The 24,271-nt window shown below is 43.8% G+C and overlaps 1 protein-coding gene across 1 annotated transcript in view; it reads right to left on the reverse strand.

Moving 5' to 3' along the window:
- LOC126424637 (open rectifier potassium channel protein 1) overlaps positions 1-19,575 on the reverse strand; it is a 242,601-nt gene extending 223,026 nt beyond the window's left edge. Inside the window, exon 1 of the mRNA XM_050087370.1 lies at positions 17,290-19,575. Coding sequence (XP_049943327.1) covers positions 17,290-17,431 — 142 coding nt within the window. The 5' untranslated portion in view covers positions 17,432-19,575. The remainder of the gene's footprint in view (positions 1-17,289) is intronic.
- Positions 19,576-24,271: the final 4,696 nt, after the last annotated feature.

The following is a 24,271-nucleotide window of genomic DNA, read 5'->3' on the forward strand; positions in this document are numbered from 1 at the left end:
CCGTACCACCACCTCCATCACAGATGTTTCCTCAAGGTTCCATTGTGCTATGATCACTCTTTTTCTGTGGGGCCCTCTTAAGTAGCGAAGTTAAGCTATGACCACCCTGTACAATTATCAGACCACGTTCGAAGCCACTGGGCTCTGGGCCGCTGTAGCCGAGCAGTTCTAGGCGCTTCAGTCCGGATTCGCGCTGCTGCTGCGGTTGCAGGTTCGAATCCTACCTCGGGCATGGATGTGTGTGATGTCCTTAGGTTAGTTAGGTTTTAGTAGTTTAAGTCTAGGGGACTGGTGACCTCAGATTCTAAGTTCCATTGAATAATGCTTTTTGTGCAGCCACAGGACGTCGTGTTATGACTCAAGCTGTGGGCAATAGGCTGCATGATGCGCGACTTCATCCCCGACGTCCATGGCGAGGTCCATCCTTCCATCCACAACACCATGCAGCGCGCTACAGATGGGCCCAATAACATGCCGAATGGACCGCTCACGACTGGCATCCCGTTCTCTTCGTCAGTGAGTGTCGCATATGTCTTCTACCAGACAATCGTCGGAGACGCGTTTGGAGGCAACCCGGTCAGGCTGAACGTCTTAGGCACACTGTCCAGCGAGTACAGCAAGATCGAAGTTCCTTGCTGTTTTGGGGTGGCTTTATGTGGGGCCGATCCACGCCGCCATAACGTCTGTGCGATACGTGAATGACATTCTCCAACCGATAGTGCAACCATATCGGCAGCATATTCGTCTTCATGGACGACAGATCTCGCCCCCAGTCGTGCACATCTTGTGAATCACATCGCTCGAGTACAGTGGCCAGCATGTTCTCCAGACATGAACCCTATCGAACATGCCTCCGATAGATTGAAAAGGGCTGTTTATAGACGATGTGACCCACCAACCACTCTGAGGGATCTACGCCGAATCGCCGTTGAGCAGTGGGAAAATCTGGACCAACAGATGTGCAGAACTATACACCTATATCTCTAACGTCGATCAGTTGTAGAATTTTGGAACACGTATTATGTTCGAGTATAATGACTTTTCTGGAGACTCGAAATTGTAGGAATCAGCATGGGTTTCGAAAAAGACGATCGTGTGAAACCCAGCTCGCGCTATTCGTCCACGAGACTCAGATGGCCATTGACACGGGTTCACAGGTAGATGCCGTGTTTCTTGACTTCCGCAAGGCGTTCTATACAGTTCCCCACAGTCGTTTAATGAACAAAGTAAGAGCATATGGACTATCAGACCAATTGTGTGATTGGATTGAAGAGTTCCTAGATAACAGAACGCAGCATGTCATTCTCAGTGGAGAGAAGTCTTCCGAAGTAAGAGTGATTTCAGGTGTGCCGCAGGGGAGAGTCGTAGAACCGTTGCTATTCACAATATACATAAATGACCTTGTGCATGACATTGGAAGTTCACTGAGGCTTTTTGCAGATGATGCTGTGGTGTATCGAGAGGGTGTAACAATGGAAAATTGTACTGAAATGCAGGAGGATCTGCAACGCATTGACGCATGGTGCAGGGAATGGCAATTGAATCTCAGTGTAGACAAGTGCAATGTGCTCTGAATACACAGAAAGATCCCATATCATTTAGCTACAAAATAGCAGGTCAGCAACTAGAAGCAGCTAATTTCATAAATTATCTGGGACTACGCATTAGGAGTGATTTAAAATGGAATGATCATATAAAGTTGATCGTCGGTAAAGCAGATGCCAGACAGATTCATTGGAAGAATCCTAAGGAAATGCAATCTGAAAACAAAGGAAGTAGGTTACAGTACGCTTGTTCGCTCACTGCTTGAATACTGCTCAACAGTGTGGGATTCGTACCAGATAGGGTTGATAGAAGAGAGAGAGAAGATCCAACGGAGAGCAGCGCGCTTCGCTACAGGATCATTTAGTAATCGCGAAAGCGTTACGGAGATGATAGATAAACTCCAGTGGAAGACTCTGCAGGAGAGACGCTCAGTAGCTCGGTACGATCTTTTGTCAAAGTTTCGAGAACATACCTTCACCGAAGAGTCAAGCAGTATATTGCTCCCTCCTACCTATATCTCGCGAAGGGATCATGAGGATAAAATCAGAGAGATAAGAGCCCACACAGAAGCATACCGACAATCCTTCTTTCCACGAACTATACGAGACTGGAATAGAAGGGAGAACTGATAGAGGTACTCAGGGTACCCTCCGCCACACACCGTCAGGTGGCTTGCGGAGTATGGATGTAGATGTAGAACAGTGCCTTGATGAACTTGTGGATAGTATGCCACGACGAATATAGGCATCCATCAATGCGAGAGGACGTGTTACTGGATATTAGAGGTACCGGCGTGTACAGCAAACTGGATCACCATCTCTGAAGGTCTCACTGTATGGTGGTACAACATGCAATGTGTGGTTTTTATGAGCCAGAAAAAGGGTGGAAATGGTTTACTTTGATCTCTATTCCAATTTTCTGTACAGGTTCCGGAACTCTCGGAACCGTGGTGATGCAAAACTTTTTTTGATGTGTGTAGTATGTGTTAACGCATGTAGTACAGAATCACATTTCCCAAAATAGAAATCGCTGTTCTGCCTTTTAGTTCTTCCTTTATTCGTCACTGTAGTGAGAATGTGGTGGCTCAGTGGAATGATTTAGGCACAACGAAATGGAACAGCTCGTGCCAAAGGTTTGCGTAATAAGATCGCTTTGGCTTTTGATATTGCACTGCTGCAATGTGCATACACCGAAAATGGTGTTAATTACTTCATTCAGACTTCACATTGGCACTTCGATGATCATCGCAGAAAAATGTACGACAGAACTTCTGAGCGGTTTGCGTTAGGACGTTCAGCCGCCCGCTGTGGCCGAGCAGTTCTAGGCGCTTCAGTCCGGAACCACGTGGCTGCTACAGCCGCCGGTCCGAATCCTGCCTCGATCATGGATGTGTGTGATGTCCTTAGGTTAGCTATGTTTAAGTAGTTCTAGGGACATAATGACCTCAGATGTAAAGTCCCATAGTGCTCCGAGCCATTTGAACCATTTTTCAATACTAAATTAAAAACAACTTTTGTAATTATTAGTGACTCGCTTGGGTCTGGCTTGCAGAGAAAAGTTTTTCAAAGGATGGTTTAATATTAGAAATGTTTAGTTCAGATTTGTATTTTATATTTTGTCTTCAAAGCAGCTAACACAGAAAATCCGTTTCAGTAAAGTTAGAATGTTGAAAATAGTAACAGTATACGAAATGTCATTTTCATTGCAGAAAACTCATAAATCCACACTGTCTAAAATTCAAACAGCTATTTGCTACATCTTTTGATTTCGCCACTTGCTGTGAGGTCTATGAAGACCTGCTCCGGCAAGTTGAGAGACCTTCGGGAGTATATGGGCGCTTTATCTGTCAAAGACAGGGCAACAGAGGGCCAGCGATTTCGGTTTCGTCGATGTACTGAATCGGTGCTGCGAAATAGCAATAAATTTACTTGTTCTTCGCAATTTGTAAGATTTGTAGCTTTGTAGCTTTTGTTTAAAATAGTGTTCATTTTAACTGAAGACATTGAAATATCTCTGAAATTACACATCGGATCCAAAAAGTTATCATTCCAATTCGTTTGTCTTGGAGAGGTCATCCAACGATACCAGACTTGACCCGCCACTCCATCCCGTGCGTGTGTGGGTGGCGGCGGGGCAACATTGAAATCTTCAGTGGGAAACCCCATTTTTTATTGCAGATTGCGATTCAACTGCAAACTGTATATAAGTTTTCTCTCAAGCTTTTTTTCTTTCGTTTCGCACAGATGGCAAGGAATATGGCTAGACAATAGTAATTTAGAACCTGCTGCTCCATGGTTCTTGACTGTGCTGGACTGGGGCAGGTTGCAGAGGATTTAGGTTCACTATGTAAAGGCTTTACTAAGGAAGATACCGTGGTTATTGTGGGTGGGCCGGGCAACAGTATTGACAGAGATCCGGGGTACAGCATAGATTGTGACCTGGCAAAGATTGCATCAACATCGAGTCATACCAGTGTTGGGCTTGTGTCGGTTCTGGAGCGCCACTTCCGACCTCATTTGAGCTCTTCTGTCAGGAGAGTTAATTTGGAGTTGGAACGGCTACTTGGATCTGGTGCAGGGTCAGACATTGGTGTCGTTCCTGTTGATTCACTCTGTAGGTGGGACTATACTAGACATGGCCTACACCTCAGCAAGAAAGGGAAGGGTAAACTGGCTGGGCTGATAGCAGGATATTTAAAGGGGGGAGGAACTACATCTCATGGTGGAAACTCTTTTTTAGTGTAAGATCAGTGTCCAGTGGGAAACTCAGCCAGGCAAGTACTGAAGATGTTAAAAAAGTTCAAGATACAAAAGTAAAGTGAAATATAATGTTAGTATATTTCATCAAAATATTGGGGGATTGAAGAATAAAATTGATGAGCTTCTGCTTTGTTTAGGAGATATAGAAACTGAGAATGTAATAGATGTACTATGCCTGTCTGAGCATCACATTGTCACTGATATGCAAAAGGTTAGCATCAATGGGTACAATGGGTACAAATTAGCTGCACATATAAGTAGAGATAATATGATGAGAGGAGCTTCTACAGTGTAAAAAATTTAGAAACTAAAACATTTGTGTAGAGCAACATATGGAAGCATGTGCCACTGAACTTAAACTAAATGACGGCACCTTCATAATTGTAACAGTGTATAGGTCCCCCTCAGGGAATTTCCAGCTATTTCCAGAAAACTTGGATGCTTTGTTGTGCTATCTGTCAGACAGGGGGAAGCAAATTAGCATTTGTGGGGATTTCAATGTTGATTCTCTGAAAGGGTGTAATAGGAAGAATGACCTTGCAGTATTACTCAGTTCTTTCAATTTGAGCTCCGTCATTGATTTTCCTACTCGGATAACAATGAACAGCAGTACATTGATAGATAACTTTTTTGTACACCAAGATAAGTTTAAGGACAAATGCTTATCCTGTTGAAAATGGTCTTTCAGATCATGGTGCACAGCTAGTTACAGTACATGACATAGCTCCATGCAGTGTATCAAATCAGACTTTCAAAGCAGTGCGTTCAATTAACAATATAAATATTGCAAACTTTAGGGGAAGCCTACAGCAGCTAGACTGGGATGAAGTGTGTAAGGAACCCGACGCAAACTTGAAATATAACTTATTTCACGATACATTTTTAAGGGTATTTGAAAATTATTTTCCCAAGAAAATAGTTAAACATAATTCCAAGAAAACATAAAAAACCTTGGCTAACTAAAGGAATAAGAATATCCTGCAACCATAAAAGATAACTGCATCTAACAGCAAGAGGGAGTACTGACCCCGAAATTGTTCAATATTATAAAAACTATTGTGCAGTACTAAGAAAAGTTATTAAAAAGTCCAGAAGCATGTGTAACATGTCTGAGGTCAGTAACTCTGATAATAAAATTAATGCGATTTGGAATATTATTGAAAGGGAAACAGGGCAACCAAGAGCACAGGAAGACTTTAGTACCATAAAACTGAATGACAAGTGTACTAACAAACAATCAGAAATTGAAAATATTTTCAATAATCTTTTTTAAATGTTGTGGAGAAAATAGGATCTAGATCTTCACTAGAAGAGGCAAGGCTACTAATAGAAGAGGCCATACCTGTGCAGTTTGAAACAACTGTAATTCCACCCACCTCTCCCTTTGAAATCAGTAAAATAATAATCTCACTGAAAAGTAAAAGCTCATACAGAATTGATGGCATTTCCAGCAAGGTACTTAAAGCTTGTTCCCCACAGATAAGTAGGATTCTCAGCCAAGTATGTAATAGATCTTTGGAGCAGGGTGTTTTCCCCGATAGACTGAAATATGCCATTGTAAAACCATTGCATAAAAAGGGGGATATGTCGGATGTCAACAACTACCGCTGAATCTCTCTTCTGACAGCTCTATCAAAAATTTTTGATAAAGTAATGTATTCAAGAGCAGCCTCCCATATTTGTAAAAATAAAGTACTAACAAAATGTCAGTTTGGTTTTCAGAAAGGCTTTTCAACAGAAAATGCTATATAAGCTTTCACTGATCAAATATTAAATGCTCTGAATAATCGGACATCACCCATTGGTATTTTTTGTGATATCTCAAAGGCCTTTGATTGTGTAAATAATGGAATTCTTTTAGATAAGCTAAATCATTATGGTTTGAGTGGGGCAGTGCACAAATGGTTTAATTCATACTTAACTGGAAGAATGCAGGAAGTTGAAATAAGTGGTTCATGTAATGTTAAAACAACAGCTGAGTCCTCAAACTGGGGGGGGGGGGCGCTATCAAGTACGGGGTCCCACAGGGTTCAGTCTTAACTCCTTTACTGTTCTTGGTGTACATTAATGACCTACCATTCCACATTGATGAAGATGCAAAGTTAGTTCTTTTTGCTGATGATACAAGTATAGTAATAACATCCAAAACCCAAGAACTAAGTGATGTAATTGTAAATGATGTTTTTCACAAAATTATTAAGTGGTTTTCAGCAAACAGGCTCTCTTTAAATTTTGATAAAACACAGTATATACAGTTTCGTACAGTAAATGGTACAACTCCAGTAATAAATATAGACTTTGAACAGAAGTCTGTAGCTAAGGTAGAATTTTCAAAATTTTTAGGTGTGTCCATTGATGAGAGGTTAAACTGGAAGCAATACATTGATGGTCTGCTGAAACGTCTGAGTTCAGCTACGTATGCTATTAGGGTTATTGCAAATTTTGGTGGTAAGAATCTCAGTAAATTAGCTTACTATGCCTACTTTCATTCACTGCTTTCGTATGGCATCATATTCTGGGGTAATTCATCGTTGAGTAGAAAAGTATTCATTGCTCAAAAACGTGTAATCAGAATAATTGCTGGAGTCCACCCACGGTCATCCTGCAGACATCTATTTAAGGATCTAGGGATCCTCACTGTAACCTCACATTATATATATTCACTTATGAAATTTGTTGTTATTAATCCAACCCAGTTCAAAAGTAATAGCAGTGTGCATAGCTATAACACCAGGAGAAAGGATGATCTTCACTATGCAGGGTTAAATCTGACTTTGGCGCAGAAAGGGGTAAATTATGCTGCCACAAAAGTCTTTGGTCATCTACCAAACAGCATCAAAAGTCTGGCAGGTAGCCAACTAACATTTAAAAATAAATTAAAAGAAATTCTAGATGACAACTCCTTCTACTCATTGGCTGAATTTTTAGATATAAATAAAGGGAAAAAAACAACTTAAACATTAGTGTCATGCAATATTTTGTGTAATGTAATATTTTCTACAGACATCTTTTATTAACCTGACACGTTCCACATTTTACGAAGTGTCGTATTCATGATTTATGGAACAAGTATTAATCTAATCTAATCTAATCTAATGCCACTTGAGACCCCACTTCCACGCTGGTAGGGTAGGACAGGACAGGACAGGACAGGACAGGACAGGACAGGACAGGACAGGACAGGACAGGACAGGACAGGACAGGACAGGACAGGACAGGACAATGTTTCGTAACTTCTAATTGGAAATCCCATTCGCAACATTGTATTCCTCCACATATGGAACAAGGGACTATGAGCCACTGCGGCTGTGGCTAGAGCTACTCTACATTTCAAACACGCTGTATAATTTAGGTGAACTGTTGTGTATAACAGATGCTCGCTGATTCCATTATACCTTTTTAAAGAAGCGTTTTGCAACCTTTCAGTATTCGCGATACAGTTTGTAGGTAGCGTTTCGATATGAAGTTTATTGATCGTGGCTCTCCCACCCCCCCCCCTCCCCCTCCCCCTCCCCCTCCACCATCCACTTGAACCTGTTGGATATTTTTTCTGTAGGGATGTTTAATTAATTTGGTGCATTCCAGCCCTGGCGACAGTGCCGAAGGACTACGGGATCGCATTGTGGGTGGCTGACCATGGATTCGGAACAAGCCTGGGAGGGCATCGATGAAGAGGCGTGTTGAAGTTTGCGTTCACTTGATCGGTGACCGTGTGGAACACTTGTACTGTGTGTGTTCCCCACGTGCGTATCTACAGCTTGGGTCCATGGTGTCTCTTCCGTAAGGTGTTCATGTACACAGTAGTAATACGTAAGTCATATCGGGGAAAGCATTGCTTTACGATCGCATGTTTGGTGGAGTTATTTGCTCATTCCATTTTCCGGCACTCGCTCATTTCGTTTGTACGAGTACCTATGACTGTGAAACATCCTATACTGAGATGTAATACTTTTACAATTCTGTTAATATACAGGTAAACGGTCGCATAACGGAACAGCTTTCGATGGATCAGGACGACACTTTTGTGTAAAAAAAAAAAAACCTTGCATGCACTAACTTCATTTCGTTAAGATTCTTGCAGAGAATCTCAACGTTGCAACTGCTTTCCGTACAATTTGTCTGATGTGATTATTCCGCTTTAGACTGCTCTGCATAGTCACTCGTAAACGCTCGACGGTAGAAACTGATTCCAGCAATTTGTCGCCGATACTGCAGTCGCGCAGTAGTTTATTACGTCACCTGTTGATGCTTAATAACTCACAATGCCAATTCCAAAGAAAGCAGGTGCCGACAGGTGTGAAAATTACCGAACTGTTAGTTTAATAAGTCACAGTTCCAAAATACTAACACGAGTCCGTTACGGAAGAATGAAGAAACTGGCAGAGGTCGACCTCGGGGAAAATCAGTTTGGGTTCCGAAGAAATGTAGAAACACGCTAGGCAATACCGACCGTACGACTTCTCATAGAAGGTAAGGGAAGGAAACCAACGTTTATAGCATTTGTAGATTTACCGACAGATTTCGACAATGTTGACTAGAATACCCTCTTTCAAATTCTAAAGGTGGCAGGAGTAAAATACAGGGGGTGAAAGGCTATTTACAATTTGTACAGAAACAAGGTGGCCGTTGGGTCGAGGGGCACGAAAGGGAAGCAGTAGTTGCGAAGGGAGTGAGACAGGTTTGTAACCTGTCCCCGACGTTATTCAATTGTATACTGAGCAAGCAATAAAGGAAACAAAAGAAAAAATTGGAGTAGGAATTAAAGTCCAGGGAGAAGAACTTAAAAAAATTGATGTTTGCCGATGATATTGTATTTCTATCAGGGACGCCAAAGGACTTGGAAGAGCAGTTGAACGGAATGGTTAATGTCTTGGATATAAGATGAACATCAACAAAAGCAAAACGGCGATAGTGGACTGTAGTCAAATTCAATCAGATGATGCTGAGGAAATTAGGTTAGGAACTAAGGTACTAGTAGTGAACGAATTTTGCTATTTGGGAAGCAAAATAACTGATGATGGTCGAAGTAGGAAGGACATAAAACGTAGACTGGCAATGGCAAGAAAAGCATTTCTGGGAAGATAAATTTGTTAACATCGAGTATAGATCGAAGTTTCAGGAAGTCCTTTCTGAAAGTATTTGTGTGATATGCCGCGTGTGCCGGCCGGAGTGGCCAAGCGGTTGTAGGTGCTACAGTCTGGAACCGCGCGACCGCTACGGTCGCAAGTTCGAATCCTGCCTCGGTTATGGATGTGTGTGCTGTCCTTGGGTTAGTTAGGTTTAAGTAGTTCTAAGTTCTAGGGGACTGATGACCTCAGTAGTCAAGTCCCATAGTGCTCAGAGCCATTTGAACCATTGCCGTATGGAGTGGCCGCGCAGTTTGAGGCGCCAAGCCAGCCGGAGGTCCGAGTCCTCCTTCGGACACGTGTGTGTGTGTGTGTGTGTGTGTGTGTGTGTGTGTGTGTGTGTGTGTGTGTGTTTTCTTAGCTTAAGTTAGTTTAAGTAGAGTGTACGTCTAGGGACTGATGTCCTCAGCAGTTTGGTCCCTTTAGGAATTCACACACATTTGAACAGTGTTTTGATAAGGAGATCTGAACAGAATTGGGGATAAGAGAATTTTGTAGTTCCACCTGACTAAAAGAAGGAATCGGCTGGTAGGACACGTTCTGAGACATCAAGGGATCACCAGTTTATTACTGGAGGGAAACGTGGGGAGTAAAAGTCGTAGAGGGAGGCCAGGAGATGAACACAGTAAGCAGATTCAGAGGGATGTAGGTTGCAGTAGTTATTCAGAAGCGAAGAGGTTCGCGTGGCATAGGGTAGCGTGGACATATTTCTCAGCACAGTCTTCGGATTGAAGACCACTATGACAAGAACAACCTTGCAATAACTAACGTCCAAGATAAGTTGCCATTCGCTGCACCAAAGATCGAGTCTCTTCAGAACTTCACGCCATTCGCCGCAGTCCTCTGGTGTTGCTGCCTTCCTGGAAACAAGTGTATCATCTGCCAGCAGCCTAACGGATCTACCATCAATCCACTAGATCATTTGAAGAGTGGAAACGTCAAACGTTCTAACTGCCACTTTTTCACAAAACGCGTTTTCAGTGCTACTACACTGAGGTCAGAAGAGTGGCGGGATAGCGACGTGCACATATACATGTGGTGGTAGTGTCGTGTACACAAGGTATAAAAGGGCAGTGCATTGGCTAATAGTCGAGGATATGCGTGCATTCCTCCGTCAGTCACCCCTCCTGAGCCTAGACGAATTCCGTCCATCAAGACAATCCGATCTCTAAGGTTGCCCTACTCTCACATGTCAGGACTTGCAGGCAAAGCACAAGAAGTGACAACACTGCACCCGCACGTGCCTAAAGATGGCACATCAAGTTAGCCAGCCAGCCAGCCAGCCAGCCGGAGCTGTCGTAAGTACTCGGGTGATTCTCGCGAAGAGATTTCCGACGTGGTTATGGCAACACGACGGAAACTAACCGGCTTCGAACCTGGCACTAGTCGCATGGGACATTCCATTTCGGAAATCGTTAGGGCGTTCAGTATTCCGAAATCCACAGTGTCAAGAATGTTCCGAGAAAACCATATTTCAGGCATTACCTCTCACCAGGGACAACGCAGTGGCCGACGGCCTTCACTTAACGACCAGGAGCAACGGTGTTTGCGTAGAGTTCTCGGTGCTACATACAAGTACACTGCGTGAAATAAGCGCAGAAATCAATGTGTGAATTACGGCGTACGTTTCCGTTAGGACAGTGGGGTGACGTTTGTCGTTAATAGATATGACAGTCGACGATTTCTTTCCGAAAAGCGACAGTACAGAGAGTTTTACCGTAAATTTTTCCAACATCTAATCCTAAGAACGGAGTTGTGTAAGAAACAGAAGTCAATGCAGAGAGTTTTTTTTATAAATTTTGTTATTCTCTCGTAAAAAAGGTATTAGAAACAGATTTTGTTAACTGCAGTTCTACTAATTAACACATTACTGCTGTATTTCTATACTTGTATTGTCACAAATAAACCGTAGTGGCTCCGTATTAACGGTACTTTACACAAAAACTTTCTTATTGGCAGCTGGAATCAGTCTGCTCCTGATATGTCAACTAGAACTTTCTAATTATTTTCTTATTCGCCTCATTATTTTTTTGCAGTAATTCTGTGGTATTACAATACCTTCTGAGTTTTTTGTCTGGTGTCACCGCCAGAAACCACACTTGCTAGGTGGTAGCCTTTAAATCGGCCGCGGTCCGTTAGTATACGTCGGACCCGCGTGTCGCCACTGTCAGTGATTGCAGACCGAGCGCCGCCACACGTCAGGTCTAGAGAGACTCCCTAGCACTCGTCCCACTTGTACAACCGACTTTGCTAGCGATGGTTCACTGACAAAATACGTTCTCATTTGCCGAGACGATAGTTAGCATAGCCTTCAGCTACGTCAATTGCTACGACCTAGCAAGGCGCCACTATCAGTTGCTATTGATATTGTAAAGAATGTACAGACAAGAGCTACGTTCAACATTAATGGATTAAACTTAAGTATTCCACCATCTGCGTCCGTTTTTCTAAGTTCTCATTTCCTTGTCCTGTTCCAGACCTCACGCCAGCCTGCGTGAGCTTAAACGCGTGCCTTTCGGCTTCCTCTACCATTAGTGGGTTGGCTCTCATGCCAATCCACAACATTTTGGATACAAGTAAGTTATGTACAAGAAGAGATATTTTTCTTTTTATACTCCCGAGAAATGGCACTTACATCGCGACTGGGCCTTTTTGTCGTCCGTGATTTCGTCCAAATTTGTGGTACGAGATTGCTAGACCAGAAATGATTCTTACAAAAGTGTGAGCGGCCGATGGCGTTTAGAGGAAATAGCATTTTTTCGCAAGGATCCGGAGAGGGAGGAGCCATTCACGTTACCGCAGTTTCCACACAGCGGTTCGCGCAACGAAAACACTGCGGAACGGCAATCCGACGATCGTGGGTTCAAGCGCCTGTGCGGGCACATTTTTATTTTCGGTTTGTACGTTACTTACATTGAATCTAAACCGAAATAATACTCACTATATTCTGTTTATTAATATTTCCATGAAAGGCTTGAAAAGGAAAGGGAATGGAAAAGGAAAATTTCGGAGTGCAAATAAATTTGCACGAAGGGATTGAACTTACAGCGCCCACGACGATTGGCTCTGAGCACTATGGGACTTAACATCTATGGTCATCAGTCCCCTAGAACTTAGAACTACGTAAACCTAACTAACCTAAGGACATCACACAACACCCAGTCATCACGAGGCAGAGAAAATCACTGACCCCGCCGGGAATCGAACCCGGGGAACCGGGCGTGGGAAGCGAGAACGTTACCGCACGACCACGAGCTGCGGACCCCACGAGGGTTCTGGGAATAACTTTCCAAGAAGGGATTATAATTCAGTTGGACAGGACTTCGTCACGCATGGTTTGGTACCAAACTATGCGATGACAGAACTTTTTATGAAAGTAAACCTCGTTTCTTCTTGTATAGGAAATTTGAAACAGTCATGTCACTTTAAAAATGCGGAGTTTGTAACGAGTGCAAGATGCCGATAAAATTACTGCGTTTCTTGTTTTTGTAGTGAATATCACTCCGGCGTGTGTAAATCAATTTTAAAGTAATAGAAGTATCTAATTTTTCACACGAAGATCTCGTTTGCACCATTTTACTAAAATATTATACAAATCGTCTCTGAAACATGCAAAAAAATAATAAGAAAACACAAATGCTGCTTCTTATTCCAGCACGTATTGTGGATACCATTCAGAGAATGATAGCCAGTACCATGCGTTGTACTTCCGCTACCAAGATTTCGCAGGTATGTTTTGCACAACCCCTTCTGTTTAAAACCTCTGTGAAGCCTCATCAGTTGACTCATTCTGTTTCTAAATTAAATATTAATTTTTTCTTAAAAGTCTTCATGAATCTGAGGTTTTTCTCTATTGATAAATACGTTTTCGTTTCTTAAATTTCTTTATAATACATAACATTACTAAAGTCCTTTGACACAGGAACGAAAATTAGAAAAGAATTAAAATGGTGACTACCACATTGCTGGACACATTCGTATTATTTCGGTGTATTTGCAATGTAAGTAACGTGAAAACTGAAAATTAAAGAAACGTTTCCGTTGGAAACTAAGCTAACAGACATGTCTCGTGCCTTGCCAGACACGTGCGAAATTTTATTTTCCCTAGACGTTTGGCCGTCCGGACCTCCCACTTCTGCCACTTTCGTTTCTGGACGATCCCGTAAGTTTCGGCGAAATTGGTGGTGACGGGCACGCGCCCTTGTTCGAACATTTGACAGTACCACTCTTCATTTAGGTGCATATACCGTAAACAGTTAAGGTTTTAACACACTTCCTTGTAGTACTACTGAAATTACTTTTACATCTATCGATTTCGTTCCGTTAACAGCAACGTATTGAGCTATACGTGCAACGAAGTTTTAAATCCAGTCGAAAATGTGTTCCGATACTCGGCAGCCTGGCATTCTGTTCACTAAACGACAGTGCGAACCTGACCTGCAGTGAAGAACACTTCATGTAAAATGAGAACGGAGCAGAACAGTGAGCAGCAGGCAAAGTACACGCAGCGCGCCGTGCACAGAGCTGAAACAATCGGTTTTCGGATTTTTTTTTAAACATCAGTTTAACCGAAGTGTTAGAACCGCTCAAAAAAATAAGTGACTCCGGAGATAACCAATTTTCGGTTTTCCTATTCCTATAATTTCCTGAAAAAAAAGTAGAAATCGACCACAGACTGAAAAATATTGACTTCCTCAGTGACGAGATTCATAGTATCAAAATATTAAATTAAATAGATAAATAAAGGAAAACTTAGTCCGTCCACTGTTCGCTACTTTCCTCGGAAAGTAATAAGTGGTCGAAGACTACACGGAAAATCACCAGTTTTTTGAAACTCTGCTCAAAAATCATGTGATCAGGGATCATACCACTATTTTCCAACTACGAATAGTCAGTCATAACAGGTGAAAACTGAGGCTAAATAAATCTCTTCTTCGTGTTAATTTGTCAATTTCAAGGGCTACAAGCAGATGAAATCATTTTACGTAGAAACAGGCAGCATATCAGCTACTTTCAATTTTTAATTTAAACCATGCAAGAATTGGTAAGTTTCAAGTTTTGTCCACAAGTTTTGTCGCCACGTATGTTGTGGCTCCTTCCATTGAGCACTGTGTGTCACTGATATTTAAGTACCACATAGGTATCGTATGTAATATTGAGAAATATTCCGTCTTTCGCGACTGTAATAAAAGTTTTATTTACACCGGACGCGTTTGGCTTTATTTTAAAGCTCTTCAATCAATAAAAGATATGGCACATACACAATGGTACTCATGTTCTCTTTCTTATTTTTGTTCCACAGTCGCAGTTTTACCAATGGTACTGAAATACACTCCTGGAAATTGAAATAAGAACACCGTGAATTCATTGTCCCAGGAAGGGGAAACTTTATTGACACATTCCTGGGGTCAGATACATCACATGATCACACTGACAGAACCACAGGCACATAGACACAGGCAACAGAGCATGCACAATGTCGGCACTAGTACAGTGTATATCCACCTTTCGCAGCAATGCAGGCTGCTATTCTCCCATGGAGACGATCGTAGAGATGCTGGATGTAGTCCTGTGGAACGGCTTGCCATGACATTTCCACCTGGCGCCTCAGTTGGACCAGCGTTCGTGCTGGACGTGCAGACCGCGTGAGACGACGCTTCATCCAGTCCCAAACATGCTCAATGGGGGACAGATCCGGAGATCTTGCTGGCCAGGGTAGTTGACGTACACCTTCTAGAGCACGTTGGGTGGCACGGGATACATGCGGACGTGCATTGTCCTGTTGGAACAGCAAGTTCCCTTGCCGGTCTAGGAATGGTAGAACGATGGGTTCGATGACGGTTTGGATGTACCGTGCACTATTCAGTGTCCCCTCGACGATCACCTGTGGTGTACGGCCAGTGTAGGAGATCGCTCCTCACACCATGATGCCGGGTGTTGGCCCTGTGTGCCTCGATCGTATGCAGTCCTGATTGTGGCGCTCACCTGCACGGCGCCAAACACGCATACGACCATCATTGGCACCAAGGCAGAAGCGACTCTCATCGCTGAAGACGACACGTCTCCATTCGTCCCTCCATTCACTCCTGTCGCGACACCACTGGAGGCGGGCTGCACGATGTTGGTGCGTGAGCGGAAGACGGCCTAACGGTGTGCGGGACCGTAGCCCAGCTTCATGGAGACGGTTGCGAATGGTCCTCGCCGATACCCCAGGAGCAACAGTGTCCCTAATTTGCTGGGAAGTGGCGGTGCGGTCCCCTACGGCACTGTGTAGGATCCTACGGTCTTGGCGTGCATCCGTGCGTCGCTGCGGTCCGGTCCCAGGTCGACGGGCACGTGCACCTTCCGCCGACCACTGGCGACAACATCGATGTACTGTGGAGACCTCACGCCCCACGTGTTGAGCAATTCGGCGGTACGTCCACCCGGCCTCCCGCATGCCCACTATACGCCCTCGCTCAAAGTCCGTCAACTGCACATACGGTTCACGTCCACGCTGTCGCGGCATGCTACCAGTGTTAAAGACTGCGATGGAGCTCCGTATGCCACGGCAAACTGGCTGACACTGACGGCGGCGGTGCACAAATGCTGCGCAGCTAGCGCCATTCGACGGCCAACACCGCGGTTCCTGGTGTGTCCGCTGTGCCGTGCGTGTGATCATTGCTTGTACAGCCCTCTCGCAGTGTCCGGAGCAAGTATGGTGGGTCTGACACACCAGTGTCAATGTGTTCTTTTTTCCATTTCCAGGAGTGTATATCCCTCTTCTGCAACTGTAATAAGCGACTATTTAGATCAGACGCGTTTCTCTCGTTTGAAGCATCTTCAGTGGACAGTATTTTGTCTCCTCCATTGCCAAGTCACCTTTCGTAGTTTTGTGCTGCGGTAACACAATATTCAACATTTGTGTTGGCTGATCAATGTTTTAGCAAATAAATGGTGCCACACACAAAAATTATATTTGACATAGCTCAGAGCACTTCACTGATAGACGGGATATTCAAGTCCTAATGTTTCTGTAAGTCCACAGTTTTGTTTAATGTATTTTGTCTACTTCCTTTTGATTGATTGAAGTGCTTTAAAATAAAGCCAAACGTGCTCAGTGCAAATAAAACTTTTGTTACAGTCTCGAAAGACGGAATATTTCTCAATATTACATACGACACCTATGTGGTACTTAAATGAGATATTGTTATACAGTAAATTTTTTATGGAATTTAGGTATCTTGTCCACATTTCATTCTCAACATTGTTGCAACTAAAATCGACCATACGGAAAGTATACTCTATGGACTTTTACCTCTGCAAACTCTTCAAAATTTCGTGCAATGGTTTACTATATTTAATGCTGCATAATAACTGCGTTGAACATTGAAACAAAATTAAGTTATTTATGGGGGGAAGGTATCAGTCAAGAAGATGTGTAAAAATCTAATTTTTGGGCCAAATAGTTTTTGTGAAATCGAATGATAAGAGTGTCAAAGCAGTCGGAACACGATGTGTGTGCACAGGCGAGCAGTGCAGTGACAAAATCTCGCACAGCGTGGAATACAGGGAGCACGTCTTTGTAGCAGCGAAAGGGTTAATGCGACCGTGGTGGCTTTACTTCATGAACTGCGAGCTCCCCCCTAAACGTAAGCTTGCGAACTATGCTATACCATGGCGCTGCTTCTATTGGCGCGTGCGTCGTGTGCAACTGGCAACGCAGTCTGGGCGGGCATGCGCGAGCCGCCAAGATAAAAGAATTGAACTATAGAAAAGAATAGTTTTACCACTACTGCTACTGGTCAGTTTTTCCATTCGTACAGCAGTGGGAAGTAGATTAGAGTAGGGAAGGAAGGCGAGAACAAGCGGAGACTCACCGATGATGTGGTCACGCTGCAGGATGTCGGCGGCCCTCGTCACCTTCTCGGCCTGCCGCTCGATGTAGTAGAAGACTCCGGCACCGAACAGCAGGTACGTCACGAAGAGCAGCAGCAGCGCCAGCCATTGCTTCTCGGACATCTCGCCTCCGGTCACAGCTGACGACGTCTCCACTCGGTGCCGAAACCAAAGTAACACTCGAGTCGGCTGCGGCGGTTGTCCGGATCACCGAACCTCGTCACACATCTCAGCACGACACAACACTACACTTCCCACCGCGACGTCCAGTACTCCTCACTGGATGCTGCTGGAGTCTCCAGTCACTTGCTGCTTAGCTACTGCAAGCTACAGCACTGCCTGTCGTCCGATGCCGGCGCCATTAAATGTCGAGCCCTTGGGAAGCTCGTTACTGTACAGATTAGGAACTGATCAGATGATAAAAAAAACACCTCCGATACCGCCGAGAGATGTGCGCAAAAACAACCCAGTCTGCCCGCGACGCTTTTCGACCAAATAACAACTGTGCACCGCAGAAAATATCGCAGTTCTAGACTGGCCGAAGAGTGTCCCGTGGGCGGAAAACAATTTCTGTTAAACAAACAGTATTGAATGTGGAATGTAGCGGTAGCAGTTGCTACGAGGGAATTCTGAGGGAAAGATCATCGAAAGTTGAGTGCACCCTCTGATTAGCCAGCACTCTGCCTGACGCCACGTTATCAAAGTTGTCTCTAGACCGATAAAAATCTCCAGCCGTTCAGATCTCGAGAACCTATCTAATTGTGTACTGTATGTTAACTCGCTGCAGTACAAATAAATTCGTGGCTGAGCAGTATCGGTATGTTCTGCCACCAAACAAAAAAAAGTTTTGTAGATAATATAGAATGATTCGAACAGTACGTAATCTCTCACAAGGAAATGAAAGTCTTCGAGTGCTGAAGGTGGACATGTACCTCATGTGGTAACCAATACAAATTCTTACAGTGAGTCAGACTAGAAGCAGCACTCGAATGAGCTGTAGTCTGTGCGCTTCCTGAGCTGAGAGACCTGACACGTGATGGGCTGTTTGAGTGTTCACGTAGCAGAGCACTTCAGTCAGTTTCTTCTGTAGTCACTTTGGTGCTTACTGTTCAGTAACCGTGCTGGCTAACCATAAACAGGACGCTGAGTAGTACACTGGCACACGTCTGTCAACATTATAGACGACTCCAAGCGAGTAAACGCAACTACCACGAAATAATCACACTATAATGTGTACTTTCGTCCTCCTGATTCTATATATGTCAACTGACCAGCTCTTTTCCGTCTGTCTTACAGTACAGCGAACATGAAAATCTACCTGTGCAGCTGTTTGTCACAGAATTTTGATAAGTTTCTCCTTAACCACTAAGATCTTCACTCTGTCTCAACTATTACACACAATGAGTAGCTTAATAACACACGCTTGGCAATGTCGTGAAGTCTACGTTACGAACCTGGTAGGCGAGATCTATCCTGTGCGTTATTACCAGTTACATTTACACCGTGTTCACTCTTGATGCAGTAAACTGAGATATTCGAATATCCTTGGACATCTGAAGATAGTGTCAAAATACTGGACTCGTTTTTCTATTATTGATAACAGCTGCCACACACTTTAAGGTGGCAGTTCTTGAAACGCAACATATGCCTCAGGTATCCCAAGTACGAAAGTATGATGAGATATGCCACTGGAGGTTAACCTGATGCAGTGGTTGTGTGTTCAGAACTAATTACAACACACGTGTTAATGTGGTCAGTGCAACAATCTGCTCTGGAGATACAGAGGTCGTCTTGAAGCTAGGGACTTACACAGCGATACAAATAGGCATCAAACCCTAGTCACGTTAACTTTGAAATTGGAACACCATCAGCTAAGATCAAATGGGGTGCCACAAGTCAACAGTCAAATGGGGGCACAAAATGTCAACAGTCAAATGGGGCTACAAAATGTCAACAGTCAAATGCAGCTACAAAATGTCAACAGTCAAACGGGGGCACAAAATGTCAACAGTCAAATGGGAAGCCACTTGTCAACAGGCACGTGGGGACTCCGGCGACAGCTGACGCGTCTACTACCCTCAAGAGAGCGTCCCAGTCCTGCAACAGCCGGACACGGAGTAGCGAAGCTGCGTGCGGCAGCTGGACCTGTGCGCCTGGCTCCCAGTGGCTGAGGCGACCATGGCACTGGCGGGCGCCGCCGTCGCCGCCTCCGTCGTCGTTGTCGTCCCTGCTGCTGCCAGCGTCTCCCACTTGGCGGCGCCACTAGGGTGGGGCTTCTGCAGGCTGTGGAGCGGCGCCGCGGCACCTGCCACACACAAAACGGGACCTTGAGGTCGGGAGCACGCGAGCACCTGCATCCATTCTGCCGGCGCCTCTTGTGTCGTACCGAGTTCTAGTATCCACTTCACACCCGCCAGCTGCGCGATCACAAGAGTAAACAATAGCTGTAGCGGGAAAACGGGAAGATGGCGACGCAGAAACTGCGCAGCTGTGAGCTGCTTGTGTCTGTCTTTTGACTCTTCCTGATCACATGCGAGTAAATAAGATCGACGCTGGAGCAAGGGCACACAGGGTAACAAGAAACGAATAGCGCACTTGACTGTCAAGTGCAAGTCACTTGTATCTATCTGGCAAGTTACGTCTCTGTAGTATGTTGTATAGCAGACCTTTTACACACACAAAACTGCTTGAATTATCCTAACTAGCGGTTAACACAAATAATGAAAGGCGTTCAATGAGAATCGCTACACCCTTTGCAAAAGCAACTACACCAATTCCAGAAGATGTACTGAACGAGGCCTATAGGCTCCTCAGTGGTTTTCAAGACAAACGATAACTGCCTTCATAATATACAAATATCGGCGATTGTGGAGTCCAAAGTCGGTTTGATGTTTCGTTCCTGTGCTCTTGAAACAGGCCACATGAACTGGTTCCTCGTCGCTCTTAACAGAAATGCATCTTCTGGACACTACTTTTCTTTCCGTAATGTATGGCCCCAGGACTCACTGCAAACCACATTACAAACGAATAAACCAACAGAGAATGTCCAATGTGATTCACAGTCTCAATATGAGCAGGACTGTCAAGACTGCACTTTGCGCCTCTCATTTCCATATAGATGGTGGTCCATTGATATTGACCGGGCCAAATATCTCATGAAATAAGCATCAAATGAAAAAATTACAAAGAACGAAACTCGTCTAGCTTGAAGGGGGAAAGCAGATGGCGCTATGGTTGGCCCGCTAGATGGCGCTGCCATATGTGTACGTAAAGAAATATGAATGTTTTACTTGGACCGCTTTCTTCGCTTTGTGATATATGGCGCTGTAATAGTCAGAAACGTATAAGTACGTGGTATCACGTAACATTCCGCCAGTGCGGACGGTATTTGCTTCGTGATACATTACCTGTGTTGAAATGGACCGTTTACCAATTGCAGAAAAGGTCGATATCGTGTTGATGTATGGGTATTGTGATCAAAATGGCCAACGGGCCTGTGCTATGTATGCTGCTCGGCATCCTGGACGATATCATCCAAGTGTCCGGACCGTTCGCCGTATAGTTACGTTATTTAAGGAAACAGGAAGTGTTCAGCCACATGTGAAACGTCAACCACGACCTGCAACAAGTGATGATGCCCAAGTGGGTGTTTTAGCTCCTGTCGCGGCTAATTCGTACATCAGTAGCAGACACATTGTGCGAGAATCGGGAATCTCAAAAACGTCGGTGTTGAGAATACTACATCAACATCGACTGCACCCGTGCCATATCTCTACGCATCAGGAATTGCATGGCGACGACTCTGAACGTCGTGTCCAGTTCTGCCACTGGGCACAAGAGAAATTACGGGACGACGACAGATATTTTGCACGCGTTTTATTAGCGACGAAGCATCATTCACCAATAGCGGTATCGTAAATCAGCATAATATGCACTATTGGGCAACGGAAAATCCACGATGGCTGCGACAAGTGGAACATCAGCGACCTTGGCGGGTTAATGTATAGTGCGGCATTATGGGAGGAAGGATAATTGGCCCTCATTTTATCGATGGCAATCTAAATGGTGCAATGTATGCTGATTTCCTACGTAATGTTCTACCGATGTTACTACAAGATGTTTCACTACATGACAGAATGGCGATGTACTTCCAACATGATGGATGTCCGGTACATAGCTCGCGTGCGGTTTAAGCGGTATTGAGTAGCATATTTCATGACAGGTGGATTGGTCGTCGAACTACTATACCATGGCCCGCACGTTCACCGGGTCTGACGTCCCCGGATTTCTTTCTGTGGGGAAAGTTGAAGGACATTTGCTATCGTGATCCACCGAGAACGCCTCACAACGTGCATCAGCGCATTGTCAATGCATGTGCGAACAGTACGGAAGGCGAACTACTCGCTGTTGAGAGGAATGTCGTTATATGTATTTCCAAATGCATTGAGGTTGACGGACATCATTTTGACCATTTATTGCATTAATGCGGTATTGACAGGTAATCACGCTGTAACAGCATGCGTTCTCAGAAATAAGTTCACAAAGGTACATGTATAACATTGGAAGAACCGAAATAAAATGTTCAAACGTACCTACTTTCTGTATTTTAATTTAAAAAACCTACCTTTTATCAACTGTTCGTCTAAATTGTGAGCCATACGTTTGTGACTATTACAGCGCCATCTATCACAAAGCGAGAAAAGTGGTCCAAGTAAAACATTTATATTTCTTTACGTACTGCACGAATATGTAATAAAAAGTGGGGATTCCTATTTTAAAAAACGCAGTTGATATCCGTTTGACCTATGGCAGCGCCATCTAGCGGGCCAACTATAGTGCCATCTGATTTCCCCCTGCAAGCTAGATAAGTTTCGTTCTTTATAGTTTTTTCGTTTGACGCTTATTTCGTGAGATATTTCGCCCGGTCACGATCAATGGACCACCCTGTATAGACAGGTCCTGTATGTGGTAGGAGGCCCGTCGAATCACATTACACGTTTCCATTCATACGAGTCCAGTTTTCCTGTTATTTCCGCATCATCAAGGTCCAGGCACTGCAGAATACAGCGTACGGCTATCAGAGAACTTCTGTCCTATTCCGTTTGCTTATTGGACGAAGAAAAATGTCGACACGGCTATATAAGTGCACTATTTAATCCTCTTAAGCTACATACGTCGTTAACGTACTACACTTTCTAAGGATTCTTCGAATGAATCTGGCATCTGACTCACCCGTAATTAATTTTATGTGATCGTTCCACTTTAAACAGCGCCGTACGCATATTCCTAGTTATTTAACAGAAGTGCTTCCAGTGACTGTTCTGCAACTGCTCAGTCATACAATAAAGGGTCTCAATGTCTTTGCATACACAGCACGTTACAGCCGTTTATGTTGGGGGTCAATTACCACACCCTGCACCAAGCGTTCATCCCCTGTAGGTCTTGCGCCGTTTCGCTTCAATTTTGTAGCTCTGTGACTTCTCTGTACACAACAGCATCATCCACGAAAAGCCTCACGGCATTTTCGGCGTTATCTAATAGACCTTGTCTCACTTGGGGTAAGATAGATACTGCCTACAGGAAAATTAAAGAGACCTTTGGAGAGAAGAGAACCACTTGAATGAATATCAAGAACTCAGATGGAAACCCAGTTCTAAGCAAAGAAGGGAAGGCAGAAAGGTGGAAGGAGTATATAGAGGGTTTATACAAGGGCGAGGTGTTTGAGGACAATATTATGGAAATGGAAGATGATGTAGATGAAGACGAAATGGGAGATAAGATACTGCGTGAAGAGTTTGACAGAGCACCGAAAGACCTGAGTCGAAACAAGGCCCCGGGAGTAGACAACATTCCATTAGAACTACTGATGGCCTCGGGAGAGCCAGTCAACACAAAACTTTACCATCTGGTGAGCAAGATGTATGAGACAGGCGAAATATCCTCAGACTTCAAGAAGAATATAATAATTCCAATCCCAAAGAAAGCAGGTGTTGACAGATGTGAAAATTACCGAACTATCAGTTTAATAAGTCACAGCTGCAAAATACTAACGCGAATTCTTTACAGACGAATGGAAAAACTGATAGAAGCGGACCTCGGGGAAGATCAGTTTGGATTCCGCAGAAATGTTGGAACACGTGAGGCAATACTAACCTTACGACTTATCTTAGAAGAAAGGTTAAGGAAAGGCAAACCTACGTTTCTAGTATTTGTAGACTTAGAGAAAGCTTTTGACAATGTTAACTGGAATACTCTCTTTCAAATTCTGAAGGTGATAGGGGTAAAATACAGGGAGCGAAAGGCTATTTACAATTTGTACAGAAACCAGATGGCAGTTATAAGAGTCGAGGGGCATGAAAGGGAAGCAGTGGTTGGGAAAGGAGTGAGAGAGGGTTGTAGCCCCTCCCCGATGTTATTCAATCTGTATATTGAGCAAGCAGTAAAGGAAGCAAAAGAAAAATTCGGAGTAGGTATTAAAATTCATGGAGAAGCAGTAAAAACTTTGAGGTTCGCCGATGACATTGTAATTCTGTCAGAGACAGAAGAGCAATTGAACGGAATGGAACAGGGTCTTGAAAGGAGGATATAAGATGAACATCAACAAAAGCAAAACGAGGATAATGGAATGTAGTCAAATTAAATCGGGTGATGCTGAGGGAATTAGATTAGGAAATGAGACACTTAAAGTAGTAAAGGAGTTTTGCTATTTGGGGAGCAAAATAACTGATGATGGTCGAAGTAGAGAGGATATAAAATGTAGACTGGCAATGGCAAGGAAATCGTTTCTGAAGAAGAGAAATTTGTTAACATCGAGTATAGATTTAAGTGTCAAGTAGTCGTTTCTGAAAGTATTTGTGTGGAGTGTAGCCATGTATGGAAGTGAAACATGGACGATAAATAGTTTGGACAAGAAGAGAATAGAAGCTTTCGAAATGTGGTGCTACAGAAGAATGCTGAAGATTA

This window comes from Schistocerca serialis, chromosome 10 (assembly GCF_023864345.2).
Source record: "Schistocerca serialis cubense isolate TAMUIC-IGC-003099 chromosome 10, iqSchSeri2.2, whole genome shotgun sequence".
Taxonomy (NCBI): domain Eukaryota; kingdom Metazoa; phylum Arthropoda; class Insecta; order Orthoptera; family Acrididae; genus Schistocerca; species Schistocerca serialis.